General features: G+C 38.3%; 1 protein-coding gene across 1 annotated transcript in view; it reads left to right on the top strand.

The window, feature by feature from the left end:
• Positions 1 to 8,012: 8,012 nt before the first annotated feature.
• Positions 8,013 to 14,094, top strand: part of SLC15A5 (solute carrier family 15 member 5) — an 81,459-nt gene continuing 75,377 nt past the window's right edge. The window contains exons 1-2 of the mRNA XM_059183617.1: positions 8,013 to 8,373; positions 12,696 to 12,918. Of these exons, the coding sequence (XP_059039600.1) occupies positions 8,013 to 8,373; positions 12,696 to 12,918 (584 nt within the window). The remainder of the gene's footprint in view (positions 8,374 to 12,695; positions 12,919 to 14,094) is intronic.

Below are 14,094 nucleotides of genomic sequence, written 5' to 3' on the forward strand. Positions count from 1 at the left end.
CTATCAAATCCTATACGTTTTTCCATTTATAATTTTTGCCTAAATTACTATATTTGTTCTCTAGGGGGTGGTGGTAAGAAAAGAAGTATCTAGAAATTATTGGGTCTTGCCAGTACCTCTTCACTCATACTTCTGATCTTGAGTAGGGGGAAAAAATGATTTGATGTCAAAAACTTTAGTCCTTTATCCTTGCTTTTGGTAGAAATTCATTCTACTCAAATTCTGGCATACAGAAGAAAGATGACTTCGAGAACTGGTCAAAATTCTGCCTCATAAAGTCATTTAAGATCTGTTTTTGTTTTTGTTTTTGTTTTTTTAATCTTTTCAGCTTCAGCACTCATATCTCCCCAAATCCTGTAGCTCCCTGATCCAGACCTTCTGAATCTTCTCCTGCCTCAAAGCATTAGGAAAAGCTTCTTAGGTCCTTCAAGAGTAGGCATTCTGTATTACAGGGTACCTGCTCTGTGAGGAGAACCCTCCCCTTACACATTTTCCCCAAGCTAAATTCTATCCCTCAAAAGAACCCAAGCAGAGTTATTGCTTCAATGGGAACACTTCTGTGAACTTGCTGAGATTGGGATAGAATCTCTGCTGTATGCTCTGAGGTCCTTTCTTTTTCCTTCATCATGGCGCACAGCTCACTGGACCATAGTTGTTGCTGAATTGTTGATATTCCTTTCTACATTGTAAGCCCCAGGAAACCAAGTCTGGTATTTTGTCCTTATGGGATCTTCAGGGCCTGGCTTCTACTGGGTGCTTAATAAATATTTGTTCAGAGTCAGATAAGGTCCTCTGGTATATAGGAATGCTTCCCTTCATAACATCCCAAAGACATCTCATCCTAAACCAATCTTTCATTTATTCATTCAGGAAGTCAATTACACATTTATCCATTCAAAATGTTTAAATATATAGGCTTCCAGTGGATTTTACCCAGTTATTAGAGTCCAGATCCTCGTAGCAGACTGGGAAAAAATAAAAAAATAACAGTCCTTACAGAACTCTGATGGAATCAAGGTTGTGTCTGAATATGGCAAACAGAACAGCCGCCCTCCGCCCTTGGACACATGCTGAAACAACGAGTACATTCCAGGCAGTGTGCTCTGCCGTGGGCGTGGAAGGATAAGTAGGAAACTGCTCCTGTTCTCCACTCTCTCACAGTCAATGAGGAGAAGAGTTCTGCAAGCTAATTAATATAACATAACACATGTATTAAAAGAGAGAGAGAGAGAGAGGTACAGTGTTTAAGAGCACAGAAAAGACTATCTGAGAATCAGAGCCGCCTTGACTAAGGATGTGATGCTTCTATTGAGTTTTAAGGAATGAAAAGAGGCTCCCTGAGTGGAAAAGCGTTCCAGGCAGAAGCGACAGCATGTGGAAAGCATGAGAAGATAAAAGAGCATAGCCTAGTCATGAAAGTGTGAGCATGTCATCCAGCGCCATGGCAGACTGGCAAGGGAAAATTCTTGTCACAAGGCGGCATGTTGATCATCAGAGGCCTTACGTGCCAGCAAAGGATTTTTAATTTAATCTCTTAGTCTAAAGGAGTTGTTCACAGACTTTAAGCATGGGAGCAAATGGATCAATCCCCCCCCCCAAAAAAAAAAGAAAAAAAAGTTTCTGAAGGGTTTAGGGAGAATTACATAGAAGATTGTTTCCCAATATCTTGAAAATGGAAATGATTTTAGGTGATACATAGTTTGGACATTAATAATGTAGAATTTTGTGGGGGGGGGTGATTTTTTTACATAGTATCTTTCCATATTTTTATTATATAAAAGAAAAAGCATCTGTTCAGTGTAGGCTCTGGAGTCAGAGCACCTAGGTTGAAGTCTCTGATCTATAATTAATTATCTTGAATAAGTTAATTTATTCTGTGCCTCAGTTTCCATAACTATAAGACAGGATTCATGAAAATAGCATTTACATAATCAAATGGTTTCAAAGATAAATGAATTAATTCTTAGAATGGAGCCTGACCAAAAGAGCACTTAATAAATGTTAGCTATTATTTTTAATTAGGATTATTATATTTAGTTTTACCATCTATTATGGCAACTGATGCCATTTACAGTAATAACTTAAAATGTCCTGTTAAATAGACTTACTTGATTTTAAAGAACAAATTGTTCTAAATAATACTACTAAGGAAATAATATAACATGAAAAAATCAGGACAGGCAGAGGGACAAGAGAGTCCACAGGCATGGCAAATAGGTGAAAATAATGTACACATGATTGAGGTTGAGATCAGAGGAAGCCATACTGGAGGCAGTGAAAAAGGGAGAAAGGTGAAAAGTTCAAATTTATATCAGAGTAGAAAAGGTGAAGAAGAAAAAGATGGATTTGTGAAATATTTAGAAGATTGAATTGACAGTATTCCCCTGCTCTCAAAGTCTAAATAGTGCCTGGCATGTGGTAAGAACTCGATAAATATTTTCTGTGAAAAGGTAGACAAAATAGGTAAGGAAACAATAAAGAAAAAATCTAAGACATCTCATGGTTTTCCAGTTTAAATGTTTGGGTAGATGGTGATGTTAAAGAAGGTAGAGCAAGAGGAGGAGGACCTGGAAAGAAGATGATGAGTTAGCATAGGCTGTGATGAGATTGGGTTTTTCAACAGAACTCTAGATGGAGATGTCCATCAGTTTATCAGAAACTCAGGACAAAGGTCTTGGTTACACACATAGATCTGGGAGCTCTCAAGTCCATATTCTTAAGTACATCTCTGTTTCCCCTCCATGATCAAAACAGAAAGACAAGACAGAAAAAGAGGGATGGTATGGATGGTGTCTATCAGTCAGGGTTTTCTAGAGAAACAGAACCAAAAGGATACACATTTATACAGTAAGAGATTTAAGGAATTGGCTCACGTGACTGTGGAGGCTTTATGGGTCAAAATCTGACAGAGGACTCTGGGAAGCTTGAGACTCAGGAGAAAATTACAGTTCTGGACCAAAGGCAGTCTGCTGGAGATCCAGGAAGAGCCAATACAGCAGGGAAGTCCAAGGGCAATCTTCAAGATCACCTCTTGCTCAGGAGAGCCAGTCTTTTGTTTATTCTGGCCTTCAATTGATTGGATAAAGTAATCTGCTTTGCTTAAAGACAGTGATTAAAATGTAAATCTCATCCAAAAATGCCTTCACAGAAACATCCAGAATATTGTTTGGCCCAATGACCTGGGCACTGTGGCCCAGCCAAGTTGACAGAGTCAATTGTTACAGAGCACATGTGATAAATCACTCTCCTCTTACTTTATACAAATATACCTTCTATATAGCGTTCAGTGCAATAGCAAAATTCATAGTAGTCATTAGTGGTATGGAAGAAAATCCCCTCAGGAGTACAATGGCCTTCATTCTTAGTTATCCACAGAAAAAAAGAATGGAACATGTTCTGCGTACTTGGGACTGCATGAGGTATTATCTGCTGGAGTCTGAAGTGATTCTCCTTTATACTAGATAGAAGGATTGGGGTAGAAACACATACAATTGCCAGAGCATCTGTATAATGCAAGAGAAAGATTAACACAGAGAACTTCGTTCCTGAAACAAAACTGCAGCCTGAGGTGTACCTTTGCATTTCCACTTTGCAGCTTGAACAATGCGACAAAAATTTTACTCCAACAAGTCTCTGATACACCATTTTTAATAATTATAGTTAAGACCAGTCCTTCCTGTTCTTGTCAACATTCAAACCAGGTTTTTTACCAAACTTCATAGTCGATGGAATAAAATGGAATTAATAGGCCTAAAAGAATAAATATCTTCAAATGACCTTTGTGCTTATCATATACAGAGAATTATTGAGCTAGAAAAGCCTGTTTCTTAAAAAGCTTATTACACGTTGAGAGGACCTATGAAAAGTCAATCCGCAAATGTACATAAAATTTGAAAGTGTTACAGTAACACATTGTAAAACCATTTTAGAAACTACTACAGTTTTCTCAAAAGTTATAATCAACTTGGAGATTATAAAAATACTTTATAATCCTTCATTACTAAAAACAGCCTCCTTAAAAGCAGGGCTTCCATTTCTGGCACATTCTTGCAGCCCTCACGGGATCTAATGCTTTTACACTCCAGATGCTTAGTAAAAACCATGGAGGATAATAGTTCATCAGATGAGCTCCTGACTAATTTTCCATATTAAATAAGATACATTTTCCAATACCTGTAAGTTTCGTCAACATTATTACCCCACACATGATGACTTTTGTTTTGCCAGTGAAGAATTTTAGTGTTGGGGCAACTGGGTGGCTTAGCTGATTGAGTGGCTCGGGTCATGATCCCAGGATCCTGGGACTGAGCCTGGCATTGGGCTGCCTGCTGGGTAGGGAGCCTGAATTTCCCTCTCCTTCTGCCCTTCTTGCTTGTCCTTACTCTCTCTCGTCAAAATAAGTAAATAAAGTCTTAAAAAAAAAAAAAAAAAGAATTCTAGTGTTAAGTATAGCCTTTGCATCCCAAAAACAACATAGGGTTTCCAATTAAAAAACAAAACAAAACAAAACCTGAAGTTTGTATTGCAATTGACTTATGTCTGCATGCCTGAAAACTTCCTCACATTCTAACTCCGTAATACTGTTATATACTAGTCTACGAATACAACGTGGGTTTCTTAAATTCTACATAAGAGTGAAATCATATGGTATTTGTCTTTCTCTGACTGACTTATTTCACTTAGTGAAATAATACCCTCATCGCATCACTGCAAATGACAAAATCTCATTCTTTTGATGGCTGAGTGATAGTATGTGTGTATATATAAATATATACACACACCATATGTATATATATATATATGTACACACACACACATATATATACCACCTCTGTGTGTGTGTATATATATATATATATATATATATACACATACATACCACCTCTTTTTTTTTTAGATTATTTATTTATTTATTTGACAGACAGAGATCACAAGTAGGCAGAAGCAGGCAGAGAGAGAGGAGAAGCAGGCTCCCTGCTGAGCAGAGAGCCCGATATAGGGCTCGATCGCAGGACCCTGGGACCATGACCTGAGCAGAAAGCAAAGGCTTTCACCCACTGAGCCACCCAGGTGTCCCACATACCACCTCTTTATCATTCATCAGTGGATGGACATTTGGGCTCTTTACATAATTTCGTTTTGTGGAAAAAACAAATAATCATAGGGGGAAACAAGAGAGAGGAAAACTAAGAAACAGACTCTTAACAATAGAGAAGAACCTGAGGATTACCAGATTGGGGGGGGCGGGGATGGGTATAATAGGTGATGGGGATGAAGGAAGGCACTTGTAATGAGCACCAGGTGTCATATGTAAGTGTTGAATCCCTAAGTTGTAGACCTGAAATGAATATTACACCGTACACTAACTGGAATTTTTAAAACATGTTAAAGAATATAATATGGGAATGTGGGAAATTTATGAACAAATACCCATTCCAGCATTGTCTATAAGGATATTTTTTCTTTTAGATGTGCATTTATAATGAAAAGTTAAAGAACATCTGGCTTATAACTGATCTGAGACAAATGTAACCAACCAAAAATGGAGGAATAGTTAAGTGAGTGATATATCTATTAATACAACCATAAAAATTTATGTTCACAAAGACTTCATAATGGACTGTTAAATTACCTACAAAATGGATAAAAATGCATTATACAGTAGTTGCCTATAACTATATAATTTAAATATTTAAAGTCTACTAATAAAAAATAGTCATGGGGAAAACATCAAAGTAAATTCTGCAAAAACTTTCATTTCATTTCTATTTCTAGATATTTTCCACGTTGGGTCCAACGTACATACATTGTTGTTAAAATGGAGGAAAAATATGATTTTATTAACGGAGGTAGAGGGAGAAAGAGAACAAACCCAAGGTTTGGGGTGGGGGGAAGTTTGCGTGAAGCTGAAGGATGCAGAAGCCCGCACTCAAGGGCTCAGGTTTGTATAAAGATGATGGCATTCAATATTCCCTGTCAAGTGTCATTTTCAGGCAGAACCAGTAGTTGTCTATGCTCCCTCTGAGCCTAGTTTTGAGAGACAGCAGTAAAAAAGAGGTGTTTTCCTATTGCTTTAAATCTACTCCGCAACTGCTGCTGTTCTCCCTTACTCGACGGTCTCCAAACCACAGGTTGCCACTACCTGTGGTCTGTTTGGGAACAAGGATACACACTACGCTGAAGGATTCCAACATACTTAGGGTCAGGCCCTGGAAAGGGTCAGGACTACCTAATTTATGATACAATCCTGCAGGAGTCCTTTGTCAGGGACTGGTTAAATGCATTCCCAGGGGCTTGGGAAAAACTTTCCCTGAATCCGGGGCAAACAACAACACAAAGTATCACTTAGGGTTCTCTACCAACCACAGAAATCAAACACGGCTACTTCAGTCAATCTAGAGTTGATTGGAAAGTGAGTCCTTTACAGAGGAAAAACTAATCATGTCTCCTAAAGGATAAGAGCCAGGATGGTACTGAATTTTCCATCAGAATCTCTCGAACCATCCCTTTTCTGAGAGTTGCCATCTGAATGACTTAGCTCCCTTGTCCAAACTGGAGTCATTCCGCTCCATGATTAAAATTCTTGGGGAGAAAATGTAAGAGGATGGCCTTGAACCATGTATTGATTCCTCTGGCCAGAAGAAAACCCCACCAGGATCCCATGGCATAGATGGAAGTTATTCCCTAAAGGGAAGACGTATGTTGGGACTTGCCCTAGATGGTCCCAGTTTATATGTGTTTTTCAGGAATAACTATAAATAGCTTCATTTTCACTCACGGAAGTGTTCAAATTTAGGTAATAAATTGCATGGTCACTCTACGCAAAGGAAAAAAATGGGGCATTGTTACCAAAGACGGGGAGGTAATGCTGAGCAGATGAAAATATAATGAAACTATTAGAAGAAACTGAAGCAAAGTGTTTGCTCCCAATCTCTCAGGTCAAAAGATAAGAATCAGAGTCAAAAGCCCTAATCAGTCTTTTGCTTCTGACTCCAACATAAAATTAACATTCCTATTTTCACTCCCTGTGTGTTGAATTATTATGACTTTAACCCAATAGTTCCATCTCCTTGTCTTCCTATGTCCTTGCAGCTAAATCCCTAAATGTTCAAGTGTTCTCTTTTGCTGCTGCTTTTTTAACTTAATTGGTGCCCTCCTGCTTTCCAAAATAGAATGCTAACATCCATTCACCCAGCTGGAGGAGGGTCAGGGTGATACCAGATCCAATATTCCCCAAAGCTTGTGTAGGATGGTTGCTGTGTTCCTGCTGCTGACTAATAATAAGGACTCAAAAATCACCTTTTGATTCCGATTTCCTCCGAGAGGCTGTTCTACAAGCATGGGGTCAACTTAAAGGAAAAGGGTTTTTGTTTAATATTTTCTCCTTTCATTAGTGCACTTAAATTACTTTCTTGCAAACTCTGCTTGTTACCTAAATGTACTAGCACTTATGTTACCTAATTAGCTTTCTTATCAGAATTCCAACCAAAAATAACAAGAAATGTAATAATGATAAGGTATCCTGCCCCCTCAAAACAGATTTCCTTTCACGCTTTATCTCTTGGTGCTGTTCTGGTTTGTTTAATTAAAGTATCAGAAATTATTAGACTCAAATTATTTCTTGATCTAGTGCTCAAATTCTCCTGAAAAACTGCTTCTTTTGCCTCAGTATTTAAACCTTTATCAGCATGAGGCAGATGAGTTTCCACAGGTATGCAACAGGATTCATGCAATACAATATAAGTTTGGAGGAAGAGCCTAATTAGCCTCTAAATAATTAGACAAACAAGTCAGATTTGGCTACACTGGGCTACCGTGAACATTTAAATACTTGTGTCTCCTCTCCTGTGCTCCCCCACGTTAATGTGCAAAAAAGCCCCATGAAACTTTAGCATGGAGTTGTGAAATTCAAAGCAAAGATCTTATTTATTTTTTCATTAGAAGGGTGGGAGTAAAAAAAAAAATCACTAAGTTCAAAACACTGTCATAAGTTGCATTTAAGGAGGGTAGTCATGTCTGTTATAGACTTTAAAACCACGGATGCGAAAGTATCTTTACATCACAGCTGCGAGAAAGAGAAAACTCAAAGACATACTGGTTATTTCTCTTCAACATATGCTGTGAAAAAAATTCGGGTTGGAATCTGTTTGCTTCTGGTGGAGATGTGTGAGAGGTTCACTTTCTTTGAAGTCGTCTGCAACATGATCCCCTTTTGCACTGTCAAGCTTGGCTATCTCAATTACCAGGCAGCCATTTTGAACCTGTGTTTTATTGGAACTTCAATAATTAGCCCTATGTTTGCGGGATGGCTTGCTGATGTCTGTCTAGGAAGAAACAAGCTGGTATGTGCTTGCTTATGTCTACATTTTCTAGGTGAGTATCCTCTTCTGACTGGATCGTTTTGCAACTTAATTGATTTTTGTTAGGATTTTTACTCTTATCCTTATCTTGCTCTGAGTATAAAATGTGATAAATGAAGTAGGAATGTTGTCTCAATTTACTTAGTTCTCTGTATTATTGGAGGGATGCTAGTAAATGCATGTGCATGTGCATGTGTGTGTGTGTATCCTTTGATACCTATATTGCTGCACTGATTATATTTTATAATAATTATCTCTTTATATATCTGTCTTCTGGACTCCTTCAAACACCCTCTCTTTCCCCCCTCCTACCTCAAGCCCAAATTCGTGACAAATTCTATGTGTCACAGGAAGTTCATCTGCTTCACAACTAAGATGAAATGTGCTAAAAAGGTTTCTGAAGTTCATGTAGAATAATTGAAGAATGTTTTCATGAAAAGGTGGTTTTTAATTAGTCATAGAGTAATTAAGATTGAATATGGAGACATGATTTCTAGATTATGAACTATGGCTACATGCTAAATAAATGAATGAATTTAAATGCTACACTAAGCTCCTTCACATAGAAAAATATACATATATATCTAAAAAACACTGGGAGTGAACATATATCTACAAAACTTTGGGAGAGATGTGCTAGTGAGAAATGGGGAAAAATCAAGATTGCTTGATAAGGTATAGAAAGTAAGTTGATGAACAGTCTAGAATTTGGGGCTAAAAAGTTCAAGTTGTTCTTCTGGACATCAAGGAGTCACTGAAGATATGATGAAACACATCTGGGAAGTGTTTTTCTTCAGTAAACAGGAGAGGCAACCACAGTGAGAGGTTCAAGAGCAGGAGACCAGGATATCCCAGGAGGATGGTCTAGGAGAAGTGTCAATCCAGGAGAGAATATATGAAAAAGTATGAAAAACTTGGCAACTAAACAAGAGAACAAATATGGTAGAGAAACAAAAATTAACTCCAAGTTTCTGAGCTGAGGAACTTAGAAAGTTAGTATGTAGTTAGTATGTAGTTCACCAATACTATGAAATGGAGCAAAAACGAAGGTTTGGGGGGATAGGGGAGGAGATAAACGAGGAAGGGATGGATATCAGGTATTCAATATATCCCCCAGTTTCCGATGATAAATTACCATTCACCACTCATCACTTAGAGTGTGATTCAAACTTATAACTCTTCACTGTGTCAGTTTTGTTAAGTAAAAACAAAGTCTCTGTATGGCAAATATTCACTCAACATTCAACAAATACTCTCCAATGACTGCTCTGTGGCACGCATTCTCCCAGGATCTGGGAATGCAACAGAAAACAGTCTCGTCTCTGTCAAAGGTGACTTTCTGGGGCACCTGGGTGACTCAGTGGGTTTGGCATCTGCCTTTGGCTAAGGTCATGATCTCAGGGTCTTGGGATTGAGCCCCACATCGGGCTCTCTGCTCAGGGGGGAGCCTGCTTCCTCCTCTCTCTCTCTCTGCCTGCCTCTCTGCCTAGTTGTGATCTCCCTTTCTCTGTCAAATAAGTAAATAAAATCTTTAAAAAAATAAATAAATTTTTAAAAGGTGACTTTCTGGTATGGGAAAGAGAAAATAAATGAGCAAGTGATATTATGTCAGGTGCTCAGGAGTGTTACAAAGAAATATATAAGAGGGTAAGGGGGTGGAGACAGAGCAGACTAGACAGTGACATGGTTGCTGTTCTGTATCATGAAATGTTTTCTGATAAGGAGATGTTTAAGCAAGCATCTGAATGATTTGCTCTTCTTGACTTGGTAACAGGCCATATCCAGGGCACTTGGCAACTTCTTATTTAACATGGCAATTCCTATCAGTCTAAATTCCCACGGAAGCCATCAGACTAGGACTGAGTCCCGATTTTAGAATTTGACAAACAAAAGACCCAAGTCAACTCCATATCCGTTCATTTTCTTACTAAAAACTATTTCCTTGGGTCCCCGCTCATGGCTGCCATCAAATTCCAACCAGTCACTGAGTGTCAGAGGTTCTACCAAAAATGTGTCTTCTGTTTCAAATGCTAATCCTTAGCTCAAAAATGAGGCTTTCTTTTTCTTGACCATTACCCTGGCCTACTTACTGGGCTATTGGAGGTCAGTATGACTCCATTTCTATTTACATTTACATTTCTATTTACAACACTAAGGATAAACAAGAATAAGTCTATATAGATCTATATGTCTATAGAATAAATCTATATATCGGCTTTATTATCTAAAAAACAAAATCCAATTTAGTACATAAAAATCTTTACAATCTGTCCCAAATTTAACTTTCTAGACTTTTCTCTCAGTATATGACCTCAACCCTGCTGAACTTTTGCTTGCCTCTAATCCCCTACTTCTCTACTGTTACTTATGCATTTTTTTTTCTATGCCTGAAATTGTCAACCTTCCTTTATCTTCCTACCCCATAGCCAAGACTTGAAAAATCCTGTCCTTCTTTCAAGACCCACATTGCTTAACCACATTCTAATCATACCTCTATAATTTCACTTACCACATTAAAATCTAATTTCCACCTGGTTATCTGTCCTCTTTGATGGACTTGCTAGCTCCCAGCAGAGGCTATGACACATCCTGGTGTTTTATACAAAGCTACCGAGAATGTGCGCTTAATATGCAGTGCCCAATATAGCACATATCAAAGAGGAGACTTTCTATCATACATGTCATAGACTTGTATTTTCATTACTTCAGTTTTACAAGATAAAAATAAAGTTTTGATCTAATGAAATCAATACACTATGACATTTCCTCAAAAGATGGAAGGAATGTGTCTTTCTAATTTACACAAATGGACCACTAAAAGTGCTTTGTCTTTATGCATATGGTTTCTGCAAGAAATAACTCTCGGCCCATCCCCTATGGACAATCCTTAGCCTCCCCAGGCCTCACATCATACTTCCAGAGATACAGAGGATTGAGTGGCAGGGAGAAAGCAGTTGATATCATATCTGGCCAAACTTCATAGGAAATGTTTCAAACTCAGTTATATAAAGGGCCCGTTCTCATGGTAAATCTATTTGTTACCACATATTGAGTGCATATATTCTTCAGGTTGTAAAAGCCATTGTAAGGGAGAAAAAACATTAGACCCTAATTTCTGCCTTTAAGGAACTTATAGTCCAACTGAGAAAACTAACCACATACCGCCGCCATATAAAAAATCATACCAAAAATATGAAAATAAAATGGAGGACAAGAATAACAGGGAGAAGCCATTTTTGACTAATCAAATTGATCACACACACACACACACACAAAAAAGACGATTTGACTAGTTGATAGGAATTATGAAAGGTAGCAGATTATATCTGGGATACTCTATAACATTGGGCAAGTCACTTAACCTCCCTGAACCTGGGTTTTGTTTTGTTTTGTTTTGTTTTTATTTTTATTATTTATTTATTTATTTATTTATTTATTTTATTAATTTTTTATTTTTTATAGACATATATTTTTATCCCCAGGGGTACAGGTCTGTGAATCACCAGGTTTACACACTTCACAGCACTCACCAAAGCACATACCCTCCCCAATGTCCATAAACTTAGAAGAAAATCTATCTTCTGACATCACCAAGTTTTTCCAAGATGAAATAATATAATACATAAAAATGTTTTACAGAATTCAAAGAGCTTAGCAAAAGTATGGCATTGAATTATAATTTCTCCCAACAAGGGAAATGTTTACGTTTACTCCCTGCAAGATGGAAGGGAGAAGAGGATTGACTCCCGCCCCTTGTCCCTGCCTGTCTTCCCCCTCCTGCTGCCCAGTACGGAATCACCCACCTCACCTTCTCACCTCTGTGTTCGCCAAGATGGCTCTGCTCAGTGGCCTAAGAAGTGAGAATAGGCAAAGGGATCTATGTTCTTGTTACCTCTATGATGATGTTCTCTGTCAAACATTTTCTTTAACAAGAAAGTTAAAAGTTACTGACAAGTCTGATATGTGACTGAGAAAAAATAACCCTTACTAACAGTGGTTTTCTCTGGGGGGTGAGATGACAGGCATCTCTCGCTTCTTATATATTTCCCAATTTTGTTAAAACAGACATGATTTGCTTATATACCCTGCAAGAGAAGATAGGTCAAGTCTAAGGGGGGAAAAACTAGGCCTCTGGATTAATTAAAACCCATAATGAAGAAAATGTTCACATTTAGAAAAATTATCCTGTCTCCAGAATTGTAGTAACTAACAAGTATGTCAAGAAGACAATCACACAATGCTGCTCCTTTCAGAGGAAAAACCTTATTTAAAATGTGGTTTGGTGATTCAGGTGGTCTACGCCGTATTTATTCTCCTTTTTTTCTCTGTCTACAGGCACTGCTTTGTTATCTGTGGTTGCTTTTCCCTTGGGAGATTTCTATATAGGCACTCACCATATGATTAACCATATACCAAAAAAGGAGCAAAAGAGGCTGTTTTACTTAGCGTTGCTGGCCATCTGCCTTGGCACAGGAGGACTGAGAGCCATCGTCTGTCCACCGGGTGCTTACAGCCTTAAGGAGCATGGATCCCAGAAACAAATGTCTTTTTTTAACTGGTAAGCACCACTGGCTAGGAGTGCAATGAGCCTTACAACATTCCTCTCCCTCCTGGGATTTCTCTTGTTTGCCCTCTGGTCCCATGTTGATGGCAGTAATTCAGTGTTAGTTATTGACTGGTCTGGGTCAAGTGACAATGTGACAGTGCCTTGGACAATGATTCAGCCAGTAAGTGTGGGAGCCCATGAGTCAGGTACAGATGAACGCAGCTTACCAGCACCTTCTGGAAGCACACTGATACATTTACCTTCCAAATAAACCAGTGTGAAGTGGCTTGTCATACCCAACAGAAGGTGGCTTTGGAGCCAAACAGCCTCAACTCTACTTAACGCAAGCTATCTGACCTTGGTAAAGTCGTTTATTCTCTATAAGTTTTAGTTTAATCATTGTTTTTAGATTTTATTTATTTATTAAACACACACACACACAGAGAGAGAGAGAGAGCACAAGTAGGAGAAGTGGCAGAGGGAGAAGACTCCTTGAGCAGGGAGCTGGATGTGGGGCTCGATCTCAGGACCCTGGGATCATGCCCCAAGCTGAAGGTGGACGCTTAACTGAACGAGCACAAAGGTGCCCCCTCAGTTTAATCTTTGTGAAAGCTTATCATAATCCCTCTTCATGGGTTTTATTAGAGGCAATAATATGTGTCTTGCAGGCAGAAAATCTGGCACATAGTAGGTGATCCCAGATGGCACCTGTTCCTAGCCCTGTCTACCCTGTAAGAGGAGAATTGGGCAGAGATTATAAATTCACAGGCAGTGCAGAGAAAAGATAAAAAGGACAGAAAAAGTATTTTACAATTTGTGGAAACATAAACCAGCCTTCTGTCTGGAATCCACTTTACCCTTAACACCTAAAAGAGTTTGTACTCCGTGAAAATCAAACCACTTTCCTGGGAATCCGTTTCTCTCCCAGTGAGTTCTTACACAGTTTGATGCAGTTTTAAGGAACCAGTTTTTATTATCAAATACAAATTCAAGAAAAATTTTTGATCTTAAGGTAGAATATTTTGTTATTATTCATCAGTGAATGTCAAGTACATCTGAGATACATTCTTTTGTTCCCTCTTCTCTGTGAAATGAGTTGTCAACATTTTTCTAAATATTCTGTCTTTCCACCAATGTTAGCAATGGAAAAAATCAAGGCACAGAGAGAATCAGACAAAACGTTTAAAG

This window comes from Mustela lutreola, chromosome 8 (genome assembly GCF_030435805.1).
Source record: "Mustela lutreola isolate mMusLut2 chromosome 8, mMusLut2.pri, whole genome shotgun sequence".
Lineage (NCBI taxonomy): Eukaryota > Metazoa > Chordata > Mammalia > Carnivora > Mustelidae > Mustela > Mustela lutreola.